Below are 23,342 nucleotides of genomic sequence, written 5' to 3'. Positions count from 1 at the left end.
TGCAGGAACCTGATTTTAAATCAAGAGAAAATGTACATGGTGCAGCTTTAACTCTGAGAGCGTACATATGGAACCAAATGGACCCATACGTGTCCATTTAGATCCCCTTCTGGTCCCTAGATCGAAGGTTTGTTCACATGGAGTCATTTAGCTACCAATCACTGCGTTAATTTAACTTTGAGCATGCATAAATGTAAATGGACAATTATGGTCATTTGCATGCAATCAGATTTACAAATGGATACATTACAGTCTAATTAGATTAAGTTAGATTAAATAAAATTAGATTCGATGCAGAACACTTGAAACTGTGTGAGTACTTATTAGGTTTGTCCCTATTCAGCATAAATCAATGGCTTTTAACAGAGTGTCAGGAAATGTGAGCTTTGTGGCTGTTGAGGCGTTCATCCGATTTATCCATTTCATCACATTCTTGGCTTTTCTCATGCTCCAATACGATCCTTTTCTCATGCTCCAATACGATCCTTTTAGAAGTTGGAACATCACGACAAAAAGCAGCGGTGAGGTGAGGTTCTTTTAGTACTCCACTGCATCTCTGAGGCAATCATTGTACTTTTTACTTCAATCCACTTTAGTTAAAAGTTACTTTCCTGATTCAGACTATTATTCTGAAACATATTGAACCACTTAGGCCCTGCTTTGTACAAATTCGTTTGACACATTTCAATACTTTTATACTTTTACCAAAGTCTTAGTCTTCTTCTTAGTCTTAGTCTTAGAGGATTTCGAAGTGATTCTCCACCGGGCGAAGAAAACTCATTTCAGCCGCTTGTATTCGCGACCTTATTCTTTCGTCATGATCCACACTTCATGACCATAGGTGAGAGTAGGAACGAAGAGTGCTCGGTAGACAGAGAGCTTTGCCTTCTGGCTCAACTCTCTTTTCGTCACAACAGTGCGGTACAGCGACTGCAATACCGCCCCTGCCGCTCCGATTCTCTGGCTGATCTCCTTCTCCGTCCTCCCCTCACTTGTGAACAAGAGTGCTGTCCATGGTGCTGAGGCCTAGTTATGTGTATATGTGGGTGATGTCCATGGAGCTGAAGCCTAGTCATGTGTATATGTGGGTGCTGTCCATGGTGCTGAAGCCTAGTTATGTGTATATGTGGGTGCTGTCCATGGTGCTGAAGCCTAGGTATGTGTATATGTGGGTGCTGTCCATGGTGCTGAAGCCTAGGTATGTGTATATGTGGGTGCTGTCCATGGTGCTGAAGCCTAGGTATGTGTATATGTGGGTGCTGTCCATGGTGCTGAAGCCTAGGTATGTGTATATGTGGGTGCTGTCCATGGTGCTGAAGCCTAGTTATGTGTATATGTGGGTGCTGTCCATGGTGCTGAAGCCTAGGTATGTGTATATGTGGGTGCTGTCCATGGTGCTGAAGCCTAGGTATGTGTATATGTGGGTACATAGCAGTGACTCTGGCCTGTGGTCCGGGGACTACTTGTGGGCCATGATGATATGTGGACAGTAGGGCATTAAGCAACTAGTCGACTATTCAACTAGTCGACTAGTAAATCCACTAGTTGACCTTGTTGGTACTAGTTGACTAGTTTTTTCCGCCCGATTTTGTAGGCCTCAAGATCAGGTAGATTATAGTTATAGTCACCAATGTACAGTTTTTAAATGTACAAATATTTATTTCCCCCCCCCAAAAAACTAGGCAACTAGTCAACTAGTAAAAATGACTAGAAGTGAATGCCCTAGTGGACAGTAACCAAAACATAGCAGATCTTACAAGCTTGTAGATATGCTATGTTTGGCGAAGACATTTGGTGTAGATGGAAAAAGTACTGTTGTAATTTAAGTCCAGTTCTCTAAGAGTAAGGGTTCAAGTGGTTAAGTATAAAAATGCAGGAGGGGTTCAGCTGCTGGTTGTTTGATTAACAGGCATAACAGAGACTGTAGGCTAACCACACAGCGTGCCTCAGAATGTTCTTAGTGAATCTATTGTGCATCAGGTTGTTTAAACCAAGCCTTGTGGCTCAGCCTGTATCTGTCGTTATTCACCAAGGAAATACATTGGCATCAAAGAGGGCTGATTTTTGTATAGTGGAGCGCGGTGAGAGTTCCTGTTTACACACGCAGAGTGGTAGTGTCATCTGGGAGCTTTCAAAATGCAACCCCGAGGGCACTAAACATCCCAGAGGGGAGATTCAGCATGTTGAGAGGCGCTGAAACTACATTTTATCAGACTATTTGACTCTGCTGACTGAGGGGCAGATTGTTGCTCCATGCAGTAGGGCTTTAAGCAACTAGTCGACTATTCAACTATAGTTGACTAGTACAGTTATTCCCAACCTGTGTGCTGCAGCACTTTAGTGTGCCGTCTGAAATGTCAAGGTGTGCCGGCAAAGAAATATCACTCCACTACTTTTACTTGTATCACTCCACTACTTTTATCACTCCACTACTTTTACCACAAATATTTCACTATTTTCTTGACGAAAGATATTTGAAAACTTTAGTTACATGTTATTTTGTAGATTTAGAATAATGTTACAAAACATGCATGAACCAATTAAATCCTATACATTGTCTATTAGAAAATAGCAGATCTTTGCAACGTGACACGTCTTCATGTCTCGTAGATCTGCTACTGTTTTTTCTGCTACCAATTGTAGTGAAGTGATGAAGTGATTCTTTAGATTAGATTAGATTAAATGTATTGTCACTGCACAGAGTATATACAAATACTTTGACAATGAAATGAATAGTGGCATCTAGCCAGAGTGCAATACAGTAATGCAGTAATGAGATGATGGCAATCATTTTGCACATTTACTCAATTAAAATCCAGACTTTTACTAATAGAGCATTGCTTTGTTGTGGTATTGCACCTTTATCGGAATATTATAGTATAGTATTTCTCTCCCCATGTTGTTCAAACATGGCTGCACAGCTGGTTTTGTCTTGTCGTGCGGTGAAAGGGGGAGGGGGTTCTTGTTTCTTTAGGGGGCTACACATGCACAGACGCCACAACATAATTAACTCCCCCCGGTCTTATCGCCGAAACGGGAGCGGCCGAGTGAACGCTTTATCGATTGTGAATCAGACTTCAGTCATTAAGGGGAGCTGTACGTGGAGGAAGGTGACGGGAGAGATTAAATGGATCTTTTTAGCCGCTTAAAGTCTCAGAGAAACGGACCTGAGTTGCAACTGTACTCGGTCTGGAGTCCTTTTTTCCCCCTTCTACACCAAATACAGCACCAAAAAGAGCTATATCTGAAAGCTGACAAGGCGTAGATCGTCTATTTTTTTCGAATGTTCCCCCCAGAACAGGGATGCTGTTCTTCACGTAGCCTGGCATGGCCAGACTAATATCACTGCATAGATATTAGTCTGGAACTTCGGTGTGGAAGATTTATTTCCAAGGGACGGTTACAAACATGACTCCAATGTCACAGCAAATAAGTGTCCTCATTTACGTGGTCTTTCACAGCATGCATGCAGGCCTCAGGTTACCCTGCATGTTTCAACATTCACCTTAAAACCAAGGACTGAGAAGAAGAGACTGCTGCTGTGATCAAAATGCTGTCCAAGAAATGAAAGTTTGTCGAGGAAAATCAGGAGAGATCACTATTTTATTCTATTAATTCAAGGGCAAGCCTACTGATTTCAAATCAATTGTACAAAGGATTGCAAGGGCAAACGACGACGTTACGAGACGCACAAAGACAAATATGGCCAGTATGCAGGAGAATGCAGAACGAAAAAAAGATAGATGGCCTTGAAGCAGCTCTCAAAAGACAACAATCCCTGTCAAAGCCAGTTACATTATTGCCAATAATAAGGAGCCCCCACCGGGAGGACGCTCTGTGCCCTCCCGGTGGAGGCTCCTCACTGGCATGTCAGTCAGTAAAAAGCAGTGACAACACACTACATGTATGTAACTAAAACCCATAAATAATGGGGAGAAAAATGGGTGAAAAGCAAAGAAGCAAGCAACAAATTACTAGATTGGGTCCATTGGAACAACAGGTTATTTTTTGTCCATTTACTTAAAAGTAACCGTTTTGGAAGAAAGAAATAATATCCACCCGACAGAAACCAAATACTAATTATTAAATATTATTTAGAAAAACTACTAGAATACTGAAACAACGTAACTAATTAAGCACTCGACACTTTTTTGTGCGGTACCATGTCAAGGGCACTCATTACTGTCGGGTAGAGACCTCCCATCTCCATATATTAACTTATATTAGCATCTACAAGCTCGAAACGCGGCGCGAAGCTTTTCAATTTAAATCCTGAAAGGTAACAGTTTCGGACATATGAGGTTTCCACCCGACAGAGACAATATCTAATCTCATCTGGGCCTCGTGGGAGGCCTCTCTTATTAGCGCTCATATTGCTGCAATCGATCATTACGGGATGTTATTAGGAAGTGTGTGCTGTGTTTAATAACTTGCGAACGGTCTGCTTGGTTTTCACACCTCAGCAGTGTGTTGCTGTGTTTGCAGGTCATGTGTGTATTAATGGTATACTGTACAATTTAGGCATTTAGCATACTGTGACGTCCTGAATGCTCGTTTAAAGAAGGGATTCTCAACCCCTTTTTTTTTTGCTGCCAGTTTGCGAGAGAAACAAGCAACCAGGTTTATGAAAACAAGCTCAAAAGAAATGTCTATATCAGTGGTGATCAAAGTGGGGTCCGGGAACCCCCAGGGGTCATGCGGGTAAGCTCATAGTGCATACAAAAGTAAAAGAATATATATAATTATAAGAAAGCGGCCAAATACAAATAGCCTAATTGTGATTAGGTGATTATGTAATAATTTCGTGCCAGTAATAATGGACAGACACACCCTTGAGTGTAATAGTGCTTAATTAACATTCTTCATTCTATACAAGAATGGTCAAAATAAGGTTTTTCAATCACACACAAAAACATTTTGGATTGAAGATTTAATTCTCAGACTTAAATCAATTCTCTTGCAGGGAGAGTATAGGTGTCAATGTTATCAGTGTCCACTCCGAAATTCTGTTTCTTTCAATAACCCCCCTGGCCCCTCTGTGTCATAACCTTATTTCCACCCAGACATTCCCACTGGTATGGGCTTCTATATGACTTTGTTCATTATAGCCTAACCATCATTCCCTTTGTGCACTGTCCTCATCTGGCTCTCCTAGCTTTGAGAGAGAAAGGCACAAAGGAACAATATTGGTGGTAATTTTACTTGTACTTTACTTGAGCATTTCAATTTGTCTACACTTTATACGGGTCCTTGGTAGGGATGGAGCTCGTTCTTTTATTTTATTTTATAAGGAGCATCTTAACGATCAGGCTAATCAAGCTGGGTTGTTATCGAGGCCACTATCGAGCATTTTCTATTATTTTGTGGAAAGACGGGAGACAACATAAAAGTATATATTTCTTATTATGGCCTTCAAATATATACTTTTCTAACAGACAGAAGGCAATTTAACTTTTTACTTTTGGAAAATAATATTGAAGAAACTGTTAACTGGTTAATATGTGTAACGTCACTTTAAAAGTGTAATTTTGTTAACCTGGACATACCTGGTTGTCACTTATCAATAAAACAAAAATGTGCCAGCTGTGTGATTTATTTCTTGATCGCCTCTTGTGTTGCTTGTTTAAACATGATGACGTCTTGGGCCACTCTGCTCGATAACAGGCTTGATAAGTCCAAAGCTTATTGATACCGTGTACTCAATAAGCTTGTTCGGGGTTTTTCTTTTTCGGGTATCAGGTATCGAGCTCCATCCCTAGTCCTTTACTTGGGGAGGATCCATCCAGGGGGTCCCCACCCAGCTTAAATAGTTCACAGTGTCACACATCTACAAACTTTGGATTTTGCAACACATCTCCTCTTGAGCTCAAAACGTTTTCAGATGGAGGTCCACAGCCAAATACATTATACATTTGGGGGTCCTTGACACAAAAAAGGTTTGAGATTCCACTGCTCTACTTCTACTCAACTACACACTGTGGTATAACTACCTACTTTTACCTATAAGACCAAGATTTTTAGAATGTCTTCCACCTTTTCTTGCTTCTCGCTATCGGCTGAAAAGCTTGTGAAAAAATATGAAATGGAAAGAAATCAAGTGAAGTGCTTCGGCAGGCGAGTAAAAGTGAACTGTCCATACGCCCTCCGTGGCAGGCCGTCCCTCCTCTCAGTGACATGTGACAATGCACCTGGCTCTGTTGTAATTAGCCAAATTAATTAAGGCCCCTCTCAAAGTCCCCTAGTAGCGTACCTCTGCGCCATCTGCCCTGCTGAAGCCACCCCCCCCCACACACACACACACACACACACACACACACACACACACACCGTGAGACCTAGCCAATGCGATCAATTAGGATGAATCCCTTTACACGTGTGCACTGTAACATCATCTGAATCAAAGACATTCTCATTCCACGCCACAGCTATGGGGGGGCAAAGGCAGCCGGGAATTATCTAGTTTATGGATTGCAAAAAAATGCGCAGGCAACATTGAGTCTATAGTACCGAAGTCATGACGTCACTCCCTGACGGCCAAGCTACACCAGGCTTTTCTCGTGCGTTTACTCTAAACGCGCGGACCGTGCGTGCGTAAGCCAAATGCCCTGGCTACATCGATCTGTCAGACGCGTGGCAGATTTGTGCAGGACCTTCCGGGAGGATATATAGATACGCGCGCATGGGGGCATACGCACGTAAAAAAAATTGAACCGATCCTATTTTTAGAGCATGCGTAGGATGGCCCGCGATATCCGTGCGTCTGGTGTAGCTGGTATCATTGACATATATTGGTCCTATCCAAACGCACTGTACGCGCGCAGTAAACGCATACGCACACACGCAAAATTGCCTGGTGTAGCTTGGCCGTCATCCCCTGGTTCACGTATAAGTAATTAGAATCGTCTCATGTAAGAACTGTGGTTCAAGAATAAAGAAACTGTCCCGGCGATATTGTCACTCTGTGACCGTCAGTCACTCAAATTTGATACTGTCCATTTCTGGCGAAAAGTGTATTAATGTGGGCGGTGATAATGTTAGCGATTTCTCCCTGTCAGTATATGTTTCATATCCATATCAAGCTGCCGGGATCATTGGTCATTTTCGGAACACAGTTCTTATATGACCCGTTATTGTCTATGGGAATGATTTACATACAGTAGTGATTGACACACTGTGAGCTTGTAGATCTGCTATTTTCAGCATGCAACCAAGCATAACATGACTTGTCTTTTAGTTCTCTCTTCTCCACTATAGTCCCTCCCTAACATTTTAGTCTAGTTTTTATTTGTTGACAAAATTGCCAATATACAGTATTTAGTTTTAGTCATCATAACTTTAAAAGGTAGTCGACATATACTTTCCAGTCGATGAAATTAAAACTAATAAAAGCATTGGAAAATGGAAATACTCAAGGAAAGTAAAAATAGATAGTAACTTTCCAAACAGTGCTGGCTGTGACACCATTGGAGTTGACCTGGAATACTTTTGGCCTGCCTGGCAGTATGGTGTTTTTTGTCACAGAGCGCTGCATGCGGCAGTGCAGTGTTCCTATAGGCACCTCCAGGCTCAGTCTCCGTAGCCCGTCATCACTCTGCACTCTGCACGGGTGCAATGTGACCTGGATAATAAGGAAACCGGAGGATACTGAGCTAATGTGGGGCGGCACACAGCACATTGTATCCGTAGTGGGCTATTCAGAAATGGCAGATATACAAGCTCATAGAGCTCGTATGAACTTGTAGATATGCTATTATTGAAAATGTGTGAAAATGTGTGCAAATCTTTGAAAATATTGTATAAACAATTAAACAAAAACACTGCTTCCGGGGGAGGAGGTCCCTATGTTAATATATTTAAAGTAAAACCATAGCACCACCATTAGTCTTTTCATGTCGCGCACCCCCTAGAAGGCGCTCGCGCACCACAAGGGGTGCACGCACCACAGTTTGGGAACCACTGGGTTACAGCAAGGCGCTTGGTAGAGATGGTATGCAGTGGACAATGTACTTCAAAGTCTAAGTATAAATACTCCTGGTCAAAAATTAACTCCACAAGTTAAGGTTGGTCCAGGTTAAAGTATTCAAATGCACAACATACCTTAAACTTTCATTTTAATTTCAATGAATTGCTGTATTAAATGTTTGACATTTCGCCCAAAAAAATATCACAGCTCTCAAGCTTGCAAGTTGTGAGCTTGTAGAGATGCTATTTATACTACTTGAAATAGGGTTAATTCCTGATACCCATAATGTAATGGAGTCAAAAGTAAAGTATGTGTCTTGGAAATGTACTGTAGTGGATGGAAGTCATCCAAAACATACAAACGGTGTAGTACTCAAGTGAATGTACTTGCACCAAGACAGTATAAACAATGAACAACGTACAGTACTACACTGCAGTTTATTTAGAACTTAACTTAAGAAAATACAATATTTCTGTCCAATCTGTAAGGTAGAGTCACGGTTCTCTCTTTTTGTTGTAGTTGGTTTCTGTCTATGACTATGACATGGGTCTGAATGATTTTTATTGAAACGTTTTTAACACAAATATAGTTCCAATGGCATCTATTATCAGTGTTGCAAGGATGGGGAGGTACTGCTAGAGTAACGATCCATTAATTTGTGATCTGGTGCGAAGATACACTAGGTAGGTACACACACTAGTCCAACTGCTCCATGCAGCACGTTGGAGAACAGCCGATAAACATGGTAGCAATTCAACGCGTTTTAGGGATGTACAAAATGTTCATGACGATATGCTGCAGACAGTTCCGAATCAGAATGGAGACAAAAAGCAAATCATGGAAAAGAGGGAAACAGGAGGTTACCGTGTACTGTACTGTTCTGTACTGCATGTGTGAATGTACTGGGTCAACACTGCATGCTTCTCATTCTTGGCAGCAGTAGAGTACAGTCGCAAGTCGCTGCTGTCGAGCAGAAATCTCAACATTTTATGCATTTTCATAAATTAGTGCGCGCCTACTTTGTCGTACTAAACAGTCTCGCACAAAAGTAGCGAAAATAGTCGTTAAGTGTCTCTGTGGGCTTTATACTTATTTAACACACACAAACACATTGACAAGAGCTGGTGACTAAATTATAACTGCATCGGAACACACGTTCTTCATGTACAATATGTCCTGAAAAGTCACAGTTTTGGATATTACTATCTTTCCCCCTGACGTCGATTGAAGAACACCGCTGTCAATGTCACCGCGAGTCAAGCGAAGCAGTAATCTGTCCGCAGACATCTTGCATCTCGGAGGAAAGCCTTGACCTGGGCCCGGCACGCCGTCCGTTGTGCCCGTGGGGCCCGGCTGTTGCTGTTTATTTCTTTTTTTGGTCGTTGGCTCAAAGGTATAAGCGTAAACGCACGCGCACGTGCACACACAGGTCTGCGGGCACACACACACACACACACACACACACTAACACACACACACACACACACACACACAGAGACAGACGCCTGGATGTCGCTTCCTACTCCCTCGGATCACAAAGTTCAATTAATTTCACAGTCGGCGAAGCCCGCAGACCTTTCCTTGCCGAGGCCTGGTGGTTGTGTGGAACCCAAAGAGATGAAAAGAACGTGATCCACCCCTGAGCTGCCGTTCGCCAACCCACCCGCCTCACCAGTGGTGGACAGTATAAGTAGATTTACTTAAAGGATGACTTGACCCATTTTCAACATATCTTCATATAATTGGTCCTCTATAGCTAAAATATATAAAGAATCTACCCTGTCCTTATCTCATAAGAGGGACACTTCAGAAACCCGCCTACCAGTCATATCATCTTTTTTCCATTATAGGTTGGTCAAGCGGGAGATCCCGCGAGACCGACCAACATCCTGCGGAGCCGACCAACATCCTGCGGAGCCGACCAACATTCCGCGAGACCGACCGACAATGTCAGTTGGCATTTTGATATCGCTGTCTCTCATAAAGCCTATACAGTTCAAAGACAAACATTGCACTTTTGACTCCAGTACATTTCTAGGAAAAGGAAAAAGCACATTTATGAATGAATGCAGAGCTAGCCGATCTGCAAGTACTCCCCTCCCCAACTCCATATGAGTCTACAATTATATTTGTTGCTCTCTCTCTCTCTCTCCCTCTCCCCTGTGTTGTCAGGCAGGTCTGTCAGCGTTGGCATATCTTTCCAGGACGACACACGGGGGACAAGGCTTATACAAGTCCTATCATCTACCCCTCTCTCTCCACACACACACAATGTGTGCTCTACTGGCCACTTTAGCTGTTTCAGCGACGCGCACGCGCACACACACACACACACACACACACACACACACACACACACACACACACACACACACACACACACACACACACACACACACACACACACACACACAGACTTCTTCTGTTCCCTGGCACAAAACATTGTGGGGTGTCAAAACACATGTCTTAATTGTCTTGTTTGGTTTTTTTGGGGAGGGGGGGGGGGGTCCTCCTTTGCACGAACAAGTTTGAGAACTACTGATTTAGAACACATTTGTAGAATCAGGTTTTAATGGGTTAAAGCCTGGGTTTATCGGTGTGATTATTTGCATCACTGCACTTTGGGCTTCGCAGGGCAGTATAAGACTATGCATTCCGTAGAGCAGCTCTCTCCTGCAATTAAGTATTCATTGTGGGTGGTGGTTACAGGCTGCCGGTGTCCTCTCACTCCGGCTGCGTGTGCTGACAGAAGCATTTCTGTGTCCAGTCCACTGACCCGTCCTTGCTCTCCTCTCATAATAGATATTGACAGCCGGGGTGGACATAATGCTAATCTGCCTGCTAACAAGGCTATGATAGAAGACAGTACAGAAAGCCTACTGGCCAGGCAGGAAGCACCATTGACTCGCATGCAGGCAAAAACTGGAATCCGGAAGTTCGGTGAAATACATTGGAGTCGATGAGAGCTGTCTGGACCAGCTCCCGAACAAACGATATTTCGGAACAACTGCGTTTGTCGCTTAATCGGTTCAAGGATATAAAAGAAGACAGGTTGTTTTCTAATCACTTGTCCACGGCGCTGTATCATTTTTAATGAGTGGCATGGATGGACAGTCTCGTCATACTTGCATGTCATGCATTGACATGTTGAAAAGCAACACAGAAGCAAACAATATGTCTTATTCTATTTTCCTCGACCAAGTCTTTTATAAGGTTCTCAATCATTCATAAGTTTGTCTACCTTGCCCTCTTTGACTGCAATGCATTCCATCGAACATCCTGGCTGCAGTTTGCCACCCAGTACGACAAATCTGACTGCTGGAATTGCTGCATAGCGGAATTGACGTAGTTGACCTATGACCTGCCACTGGCACCTAGCCAGTGGAGCCAGGTGGAGTGTGGCTCCTGCTGCCAACTATTGTCCGCTGCCCCAATTTTTGGAACACAGTTCTTAAATGACGCAATCTAAGACTTGCCAATGGGAATTCCGATACAAAAGATAACTTTGTGACCCAGGGTTATAGTGGGAGTGATGTCAGGACTCTATACAACAGAACTGGCCTGGAGGACTGGCGCTTATTGTGAAGATCAGATATATTATATTGATATATCAACGGCACGATAGCGCGAGGTAACACAATCCAAACCTCTGCCAAAGTGTAATTTAGCTTTAAAGGGATCCAACTCAATTGCACCCAAAAAACCTGAACTCCAGTAGATTTTCTGTGGTTTTCTGGCTCAAACAAGTGCTCTGATTTCCCTGTGGACTGTGATGTATAAGAGTCCACAAATCCCATATATGACGTACCAATTTGCTAGCAGATGTCACTGTTGAGGCCTGATTGCCTGTTTTCATTGCAGCTCAAAAGGCTTCAGAACACACTGCAGAAAACCCCAGACCACAGAAGATCCACTGAATGTTCAAAGTTCAGATTGTGTGGGTGTAATTGAAGTTATACAACCTAAAAGAAAAACAAAAAATACAAATAAATGAAAATGAATGCCATGCAACCTTTAAGCCCAATTAAGCTTACTAGCTCTGTACTTGGACCGTTTATTTCCCCCACTCACACCAAATCTCTTCACTGAATGTTCCTTCCCCTAATGTTCCACCACATGATGTGGATGCTGGAGGGGTTCAAGTGGTTAAATGATTGAAAATGTTTGATCATTTATACGGACAAAATACGGAAATAGTGCTGCAAAGCTGACATTTGAATTCATGGTTAGATATTTAATGATATTCTGAAGTGGCTGACACCAACACAAGCCCGCTATACGTGCTACTAGCCCTTGATAGGAAGATGGAGGGGGGTGCACACATAGGCCCGAGTTCCAATTTGAGATAAAAGCCTATTTGGGGAAGAATATGCAATGCATGCATGAAAGATAGGGCCGGGCAACGACCCATCAGAATTCTGATGGGTATGTAAAGTCACACACGCACGGACATACCCACACGCACGGACATACCCACACACACGGAATTACCCATGCACGCAGGCAGGCACACACACACACACACACACACACACACACACACACACACACACACACACACACACACACACACACACACACACACACACACACACACACACACACACACACACACACACACACACACACACACACACACACACACACACACACACACACACACTTTACACTCCGGCCAGAAAGGCCAGATCTCTTTTGGATGTGATTTCAGTGTACCACAAACTAGCACAACAGCACTGCATAATGCATGAGGAGAAGGCGGATCCAGACAGATATAGGAGGATATGGTCGCAGTTGGGCAGAAACCCAGAAACCTTGTATAGTATCTGCACATTTCAACTTTTAAGTTGTTGTTGTATACAGTACTTTGCCATAGGACAGTATTATGCAATATAATATTTAAAAAAAAAATATATATAGCAAATCTGTGCTGCAAGCTTATACAGCTGTGAGCGTGCAGATTGTCTATTTTCACGATTTTGGAAAAAAATATTTGAAATATTTTGTCTATAATGGCATGCCCAGAATAGGGAACCATAGTTCGGCAATTTTCACCACAATTGGCCCCAGAATATGGACCTTTTAGGTTGAGGTGGTTAACAGGATGCATTGGCCCCAGAATATGGACCTTTTAGGTTGAGGTGGTTAACAGAATATGGACCTTTTAGGTTGAGGTGGTTAACAGGATGCATTGTTTGTTTCACCCTCTCTCATAGAATATGGACCTTTTAGGTTGAGGTGGTTAACAGGATGCATTGTTTGTTTCACCCTCTCTCATAGCCCTTTGTGCCACGTCATTGCACCACTGATCGCATAGAGCCTATTCTGGATACAATCCCATTTTGACGATGATGTGCAGAAATCTCTTATATTCATGTATACTGTCACACAAAAGCATCAAACCTAGCAGATCCACAAGCACAGTGCAAAGTGACGCGTTTTGACACAGTTTTGGACATAATGAGGTTTCCACCCGACAGAGGACAATTTCTACAATGAGCTTCACGTTTGTTTTTTAGATTAAGTTATAAACTTTTCCATTCGTAATTACTGTATAGTTGGTTTGTAACTATTGCATGGCACGAATAAACTTGAACTGGCTCTCTCCTGTGCTCGTCTCATTTCATTTATTTATTTTATTTCATTTTTATCTATATCCCATTGCGATTGTGGTCTCTTTCATAATGGAGTCTTTGGACAAAAAAAGCAAACAAGCAAGGAATAACAATAAAATATTGCACTAAAACACTGCTACACAAATTTCACACTAATACAAAGTCAAATAGACTACTTCAGACTATACTACAGACTGGCAGTCGCAACCGATTTTCAGGTGTCCAAAAGTTGTATTGCCGATGTTGCACCTTGTTGTGTGCATGTGTCACAAATTAAATAACAAATTAAATAGCAGTAGTCTGCAGGAGCCGGCAGTCCTCAGAGGGCAATTGGACCAATACAGAAACACGCAGTACTGCTTTGCTTTGGAGTTGATCAATATAGGGATATTGAGAGTTGAGAATATGGTTCAAATGTGCGACGGATGATTATCTTAGGCTTGCTCTTGCACCAGAAGCAGACAAACGATCTACTTCTCTACAGATGTGTGATGTTTGTGTCATATGTGCCAAAGGTGCCCATGAGCCCACATGGACTTATAAGGTACAACATCATTGCATACTGTATGTAGATGAACAATATAGAACAACTTGAATGATGTTGAGAAGGATGAGGCCACACGGCTTTTAGCAACCATTGAAAAATATATATATAAGAGTTGAGTAAAAGTAGTATGAGTATGTTAATACAATGTAACATTTGGTCTCACTGCTCTTCTATTGAGACATTTCGATCCTGTGTCTAGGTTGGACACGGTCTTTATACTATACCTTGAAGAAGTAGTTGCATGATCTGCCGAAACGTTGGTTCCTACTCTGCATCCTAATACATAATCTGCACTTGTATCAGTGTGTGGCCACTATTTTGTCTTTTTAAGACTTATCTCTTTGGACACAATCTTTGACATGATACTGTCTCTGGTTTGGTCAAAATGTAATTTCTCCCCAGAGCATGCGGGCAGGTTATATTAGCTCAGTGGTGGTATACAACAAATACAGTACAGTGCAACTATAATTTGAACAGAGGCTTTTATAGTGTATATACAAGCATGGACAATATACTGGAGGGAGGCTATGAATGTGGTTGTTCTCTGTGGAAAATGACAGGTGCAATGTGAGAGGTGACAATTATCCCAGAGTGGCTGGGTTCTGCTCTATCCTCCTGTAGGACAAGACCCCACATGACTCCGTTGTTGTCACACAAATGGATGGAGCATGCATGATGCTTCGCGTTCTCTGAAACTAGTCGACTGCTATCAAGAGAGACAGTTCATCACAGGGTGATTCTTGAGGCCACATTCCAAATTAGTTTGTGTTTTATATGCTGTGAATCTGTGATCAAGGAAAAAGAAAGACACTGTCTGTCTGTCTGTCTGTCTGTCTGTCTGTTCGTTCTCTCCCTCTCTCTCTCTCCCCCTCTCTCTCTCCCCCTCTCTCTCTCTCTCTCTCTCTCTCTCTCTCTCTCACACATTGGGGCGTGCATAAACAGCCAGCCTGCAGGGATTAGAGGTGGCAGCAACAGCAGTCAGTTTGTGTCCTGACGACACAAGGTCACCTTAAGTGGCTCCGTGGGACGAGGGGGCGGAAAGCAATTCCCCCCGGGACCCAAACGGGGGAGAGAGTCATGAAAAAGTAATTAAGTAAGATGGGAGCTGATGAGTGGGACGCGAGAAGCACGGAAGGCATGGTTGAAGCGAGAGGATAGTAGATTGGGCCCCCCACCCCCCCAAACACGGACATGCACGCACACACACGGGTGCCCCCGGGGGAGGCTAATGTTTGTGTGCAATATCTGCTAGATGCTAGCCTGACGCACAAAGGATATCATTTAGCCTCCCACACATAAATGGGAGGATGGGGATGATGTTCAGAGGAGGGAGCTACTAATGATGGGTATCAGAGGCAGTCTGTGTGGCGCACTGGCACTTTGGTCTGTGAGACAGTGTTTCAATACAAAACTGTGAGTAAAAATGTCCGTTGACTACCATTTGTCCATTGACGAAAACTACATCAAAACGAAGCAATGATGACTAAAACTATGACGAAATATACTGACAATTCTATCAACAAACAAAAAATGTATTATATTTAGTCAACTAAAACTAGACTAAATCTAATACAGGTGACTAAAATATGACTAAACTAAATCAAAATGGGTTACTGCTGTGAGAGAAGTTATCTTTCATCCCAATTAGGGATGGGACAATAACTTTTCATGTCATGTTATCTTGCTATGAAACTTATGCTTGTAACTTTTTTTAACCACTTGCACCAACAGTACAGAGTGAACTCGGGTCCCGTGTGACGAAGAATAACTTCATGCTACATTAAAATCTCTAAGAACTACTCACAATCTGGTCTCTAAACTGCCTCCCCCTGGCCAGCTGGGGCGCCTGATGAAGGGGAAAGGAACTGGTTGGAATAACATGTTCCTTCCACGCGCTACGTCCAACCAGGGAAACTCCCCAATGTCAGGTGTAAAGGAGCGACTTGGACACTCATGCATGAAGGAAGCATGAGTTCAAGTCCGTTGCTCTAACAATTGACACAGGGGTGAAAAATGGTTTACAAAATTGTGGGATAAAAAAAATAACTACTCACAAACACATTTCTTCCTCGTCGCCTCCACCATCCTGTTTCCCCAGCGTGTTACAGTGAAATTGGTGACCTGCCAAAATATGTGACCAATCTTGTGGACTTCACATAATGCTCATTGAGGTCTTGCAATATACTGTATACTGGCCTAAATACCACCTACTGCAGCTTTAACTCTGTTAAGCAAAACAGCTATGATTTACGTTCTGACATTGACGTTATGCGAAGACCACAAGATGGTCACATATTTTGGAGATTCCAAACTAAACATGGAAGAAGCAGTGTTCAGTTTCTTTATGCCCCGCATATCTGGGACAAACTCCCAGGAAACTGCAGATCTGCTACAACTGTTGGCTACTTTAACCCATTAAGACCTGAGGCCGATTCCTTCTAAACATTTTTACCAGCTGCTTCGAAGAAGCGGCGGTCAATATTCACCTGGGAAACTTGCGACACTGGTAGTTGACACTGGTAGATCTTCCTGGTAGATCTTTCTGCTGAGTGTTGCCTAGTCTGGCTGATGTTTGTGCTCACAGCAAATATGTCCAGGCGGAAACGAACGACTCAGAACACAATAGTTCCGCTTTAGAGAATCTTGGTTCCTACCTAAACTACTGCACTGAAACTGACACAGAGGCAGTTACAGTATAGCGGACCCCCGCAGATGATAATAATGCAGCTGGTAATTAATTGATTTATCAATTAGAGCTTGTTTGTGTCAAGGAAGCTAGGACCCCCAATGATTATGTATTTGGCCACGGACCACCCCATCTGAAAATGTTTTGTGGCAGGGACCCCAGAAGAGAAGATTTGTGTTTTTTATTTGTGAGATGACCTTGCTGTTTGTGGCTTATTTATTGTCTTCAAATGCCATTTTATAATGACTTTCTTTTGCAATCTCATAATGTTCGGTGTCTTAAGAGTCTAAATGTATAATGTTTCATTAAAGCACTTTGAAATGAAATACCTTGTTAAAATGCTCTCTATACAAATAAACTTTGTCTTGTATAAATGTCAAGGTGGAATGTTGTGTTGGCTCTATAGCTCACAGATAGAGAAAGGAATGTCATCTCTGTCGGGTTATACAAAATGGTTATACTTTTCAGGGTTTCAAATAAAAAAAGTAGCAAAAGTATCAGCTATACAACTCAAAATGGGTCGCTATATATCACGTTTCGAGCTTGTGGATCTGCTTCTTGTGATGGTTTTGTGTGATGCTGTATGGGATCGAGTAGGCCAGGGCATTCGTTTACGAGAAAGAACACAACAAATTGCAATACAGAGATAAGAGGTTTCGCCTCTGTAACGTACAAAGAACATAGGTCCATCCCAACTGCTCTTGATCAATGCAGAGTTCCTCATTTCAATTTCATTTTATTTATTTTTCAATTTCAATGATGATGATTCAATTTCAGTGATTCTCAACGTTTCTTATTCCATGCAGTCTCCTCGAGACTCCACTATCATACATCATAATATCATTACATTGTTGGCGGCAGAAACATCTTATCTCCAAATTCCAATTCTAACTTTTTGTGTTTGTGTTCATTGACCTTATGCACACCGCTGACATGTCGCCAGCAAGGTGGTGGGAACTATAGGTGCAATTTTCTATTGAGAGCCCCTAACAATGTCAAACTCACCAACAATGCAGCTGTATGAAAAGCTTGAAGAATCCTCTTTCTATCTGCAAAGTCTCTCTCTCTCTCTCTCTCTCTCTCATTAGCAGGCAACAGAACAGCAATATCTCTCTCTCTGTTTGGCACAACAGAGTACCTACTGGTACTAATAGTCATACTCATTAACACATAGGCGGACACATACAGTAGGCGGACACGGACATTGCTGTTCCTTGGAGTGGTTGCACCACTCAAAAATAGTCTACATGTTATGAGCTACTTCCTGTCAAGAAATCCCTTGCAGATGAAGTTTTTTGAAGTGTCAGGGTTTGGAAGCGCTCGACATCAGTAATGCAACATCCGGCTACCTCCTGCATTATGTGCAAATTCAAAACAGGTGGTACGCATGGGCCGTTGAGTGATATTCAACGAGCACTTCCAAACTCCAATACTTGGGAATTAAAAAAATCACCTGCAAGGAATTTCTTGACAGGAAGTAGCTACAGTGGATTTTTATGACCCAAACACTTTCTTTAATACAATCAGATTATTTTTTTCCTATTTGGATGAATGGGCTGTCAATGGGAAAATGCACCTAGTTAGCACCTTGCCGGCATAAGGTCAATACTTACTAGTACTACAGCGTCACACAAAACGCATGGAAAGTAGCAGATCCGCAAGCCAGTAATGCCTGTACTTTTGCTTTTGAATTTGAATCCTGAGAAGTAACAGTTTTGGACATACTGTAATGAGGATTCACTCAACAGGGACGATATATAAATCACGCGCTTATATGCCCTTGGCACCGTGGCTTCTACACTGTCACCTGGCGTCCCCGACGCACTCTCTGATCCTGAGCAACCAGCCCCAAGCAGGTGGCCCTGTGTTGCTGCCACTCCTAGAAGGGTATAGCATGGAATCGGATACAAAAAACTAAAATATGCCGGAATGTCATATCACTATAAAGCTATGAATATTAATATCAATGTTGCCAGAGGCATTTGTTTTCCTGCTCGTTGTTGTCGTTGCCCCCCCCTCTCCGGCGGACATTGGCTAGTTTATGTTCCGGTATAGTCACAGGCCGGGGAATATCCAATCTACATGCTCACAAAGCGCTGGGGACTTGTAGGCCGGCTATTTAAGTTACGACACCGCAGTATGAAACGTAAATCCGGCTGTATTCATGTTATGTGCTGTGCTTGTACTGTGCTTGAGGTCTCTCTGACTGTGTTTAACTCACTCAGGCAAATGCAATATTACACACAATTAGATTGGGGACGTGATACAAGTTATGCAGCGTTACGCTCGACAGTAGTTCCGAATTGGATTTCTGTAAACCCGACGTGCTCATGAATAAATATACTGTTGTGCTTTCATGTATATATACCTCGGGGATGCCTTGATACCGTCAGGGCCATGGCCCTTGTGACATTTTGAGGAGCACAAGCTCATGATGCACTGGTGGTTCTCAAAGTGGTAGTCCAGGGAGCCTCAGGGGTCCTTGTGGAGGCTCCAGGGAGCCTCAGGGTCCTTGTGGAGGCTCCAGGGGGTCCCCAGCCAATCAGTTACTATAACATTGATACCAGTGTAACCGCTTTAAGCCTAAATACGTCAGCAGTGAAACATTGTGAGCTTGTAGATTTATTTGGATATTTATTTATATTTATTTGGAATAGTTTAGAAACATTTGAACAACACCTACGTTTTAAGAGGGGTCCCTGGCACAAAATCTTTTCAGATGGGGCTGGGGTCCGCAGCCAAATACATATTAAATCAGGGGTGCTACAGTAATCCCAAATGGGGCAACGATCAGAAACGACGACGTCTCCCTGAAGGTGCGAAAGCGACTCGACACGTCCCAGGGGGCCGCATGAGATATGACTTGTTTGTAGAAAAGAGCCATATTGCGGGCAGAGCGGCACTTTGGCACTGACAGACACGCACATCTGTCAGTCTGGAGTTGAATGGATCGCGCGCACACACACACACACACACACACACACACACACACACACGACAAGACAGAGTGACAAAACCTCCAATTGGAAGTGACAGCCACATATACCACCACAGCATACATCACACCATACAGTACACAGCCCTGTCACATGAGAGAGAGAGAGAGAGAGAGAGGGGGGGGTTGGGGTGACACCTGTTTAGACCTGTTGTAACCTACTGTATACGTCTTATGCCTTTCAATCTGGGACTTTTAGAGTAGACTATACCTCACCAACATCGCCAATTGTTTTCCATGTGGTAACTGCAGCCTTGAGGCTTCATTTGGCAAAATCTCCCTCACCTTAACTTAGTCAGTCCACTTTCCCACAGTCGGTTTGAGGGGGCAGAAAACAGCCTGATCATGTGGTTCATGTACTCGCGCAAGTCCCATGAAGTGAAGGGAGTTCACTTCTGTCTTACTCTATGGCTCTGGGTCTACCGACAGAGCAAAATCCTTGTGAAATATATTTCCAGTTCTCAGCATTGTCACACTGCACCAGTTGTGGCCAGGTGTAGGCCAACGCTGTTTTTTAGGAAATTGTCACATTTTTTGTTTTGTTTTACATTTCATAATGAAAGCGGAGAATCGTAGCAAAATTATATTGATACAAAAATAAAATAAAAATAAATAGAAAAACACACACACAAACACACGCACATGATGTATGATGATTTCGGGTGTGCCAGTACAGTACAGTGACAGTAGAGTACAGTAGAGGGTACAGTAGAGGGACCGGCACATGGTAACTGTCATTTCTCAACCGTTTCGGACGCGGGGCAGCACCCCGGAACCGGCCCGCCCCCCTCGGCGTGTTCCTGGGGGTCTGGAGCTCCCCCCACCCCCATCCCCGGGGACCCCCACATGCAGGTAACTCTGTCATTTCTCTACCGTTTCGGACGTGGGGTGGCTCGCCGGAACCCAGGGTGCATTCCTGTGGGTCTGGAACTGGATATATTAGTTCAAAAACTATTTACTCAAGCTAATTAACAAAAATCGGTTGATTCAACACCTTTGAAGTGTTGGGAGAGGAGACACACTTCCACTTACCTTGCAAGACACTCTAATGTGTTGGATGTGTATGTTGCTGTAGCTTGCCAACGCAGTGACACCTTCACACATGAGCTGGCATAATTAATAATGCTCCAGAAGAAGAACTAAAAAAGTGTTCCATGGTGGTGTGCGAAAAGCCACAATTGAAAAATGCAAGCCAGATATTTTTCCTTGGGCTGTAGGGAGTGGGCATACAACGTTTTATGCAGATCGGTGCAGTTATATGTGAAGACGTATCTTGGCCTGTTCTAGCGCCACCAAGTGCCATTTTATCCTCAGCCTAGTGGGAATATGCGTGCACAGTTTCACCGCAATCGGACACTGCGTTGATGCAGCATTTTGTACAAAACGGGTACAAACGGGCTACTCCTGAAAACTTTGGAAGCCAATGTTAGCCAATCAGGATGGAATATGCTAAATCAAACAAACCCGTCTTTATCACATGACTATGGAAATCATGTGTACTGATTTGCATGACATTTTGATAAAAGCTGAAGGAGTACCGTTAGAAAGAACAGATGTAAAAATTCAGGCAAAGGTTTGTCCTTGGCTTCTAGGGAGTGTACTATACAAGGTTTTATACAGATCGGTGCAGTTATAGGTAAAAACACGAATGGGCCAGTTATAGCGCCACCATGAGGCTGAGTTGAAAATGTTCAAGTGGCATTTGTTCCTCTGCCTATTGGGAATAATGTGTGCAAAATTTCACGGAAATCACACAATGTGTTCATGATTTGCGGCATTTTGTTTGAAACGGAGCACTCCTGTGAACTTTGGAAGCCAATCTTAGCCAATCAGGAATCAGGATGGAGTCTGAAAAAAAGACACTTTTCGTTGAATGGCTATAGAGAGACTGTGTACCAAAAATCTGTAGGTGTACTGGCAAATAAATTGGCCTCCTGGTGGCGCTATAAGGGCAATGTGAAAACTTTGGGGCAGAGGTTCAGCTCTGGCATCCAGGGGGTGTGTGTGCAGAGACAGAGAGTGGCTGAGATCAAGCCAATGGTGCCAGAGATTAGCTGTCCACAGACGGACACACATACAGACACACGGACGGAGTGCAAAACATACTCTGTCCCCATGCCTTGGAGTGGCACTGTTAGTGGTAAGCGATGGTCACTCCCACTCCTATGACACATTCCCTGGCTCGTTCGCCCAGACGTTTTTGTTTGTTTGTTTGTTTTAAGAAAACAAAACTACGTCAGTCTAATGGTGTCACATGATACATCATGCCCCTTTTAAGACCTACGCAGCAGTGGCTGTCACGTCCCTATCAGCCCGAGCCACTCTGCGGGCCCAGGCTATGATGTGGGACACATGGCATATTTCCCCACCTCTTATCAGATGTGAACAGAAAGTGGTGCAGTGTGCTGCTGAGCTCCTCCTGCAGAACACATTACGAAGCAGTGTGTGGTGGATATCATCATGCTTTACGTACTGTAGGAGATTGGAATGTCCAGGTCACCCTCCCAGGACATCTGGCCCAGATCGTCCACAGAGAGCTGGGCTGTGGAGACAAACGAGAGCCCATTTGATTAATTTGAAATGCAATAAGAGTTCTCAAGTTCAACGATACGCACAGTGCAGTCGTAAGACTAATTTCCATCGTGGGTCCTCAAGCAACAGTTAATATTTAAAAACACATTACACGATTAATGACTAACATAAAAACAAGTGCTCCACTATCTTTCCCTATAGACAAATGAGACATTTTACGGAGAAGGAACCTTTTGATAGCCATGCTTTAGTTTGCTCGAACACCTATTAGTAGGGGTTATTATCGTCAAAATCGTTACGCGGCGGATTAAAGCATTACATCTAATACATGTCCCTTGGGTCATCCTTCAAGTGAGTTATGGACAAAATTCAAAATGGCTACATAAACTTGAAATTGGCATGCATGTCCCTTGGGTCACCCTAAGACATCCTAGAAGGGGTGCCCAAAAATATCTTTAACAGGAAGTGATCTGGCTTTTGGTTCAGAAGCCTGAAAGCTATGCAATCTCTACCATCTTCTGAAAAATATGGACAGATTAAAGTCGCTGATTTGTGGACACTTTTATGGACACTCTTGCCAGAGGCTTCCACTCAAAGTACATAACAAATGATACACTTTTATGACCCTTCTTTTGTATCAACTGCTTTAGGTGGCCATTTTGAATTTAGTCCATAACTCACTTCCTGTTTAAGATTTGTTTGGGCACCCATTGCAGGAGGGTTAAGGATACCCAAGGGACATCTGTATCAAATGTCATGCTTTTATCTGCCGCATATCGATTTGGCTATTTTTGTTTACAATAATATCCCCTACTATATGTTATACCTTTCAAGCCGGGAGCACGTCTTTTAGTAGGTTCTTCTATATCGGTCAAAGATGAGACAAAAAAAAGAGGAAAACATATATAAATATAATATTAAATGACTCAACTCATACCCTTCTTTTGACCCAGACATATTTGTACTGCAAACTATTCATTTGATATATTGATGTTAGATATTCA

At 43.0% G+C, this 23,342-nt stretch overlaps 1 protein-coding gene across 1 annotated transcript in view; it reads right to left on the bottom strand.

Moving 5' to 3' along the window:
• LOC308324352 (shisa family member 6) overlaps window positions 1-23,342 on the bottom strand; it is a gene marked incomplete at both ends in the record, with an annotated part of 89,744 nt that overhangs the window by 41,011 nt on the left and 25,391 nt on the right. The window contains one exon of the mRNA XM_080776394.1: window positions 22,280-22,348. Coding sequence (XP_080632520.1) covers window positions 22,280-22,348 — 69 coding nt within the window. The remainder of the gene's footprint in view (window positions 1-22,279; window positions 22,349-23,342) is intronic.

The sequence above is a fragment of the Protomyctophum bolini genome (assembly GCF_963924005.1).
Source record: "Protomyctophum bolini genome assembly, chromosome: 11".
Taxonomy (NCBI): Eukaryota; Metazoa; Chordata; class Actinopteri; order Myctophiformes; family Myctophidae; genus Protomyctophum; species Protomyctophum bolini.
This window is presented reverse-complemented; position numbering and strand designations above follow the sequence as displayed.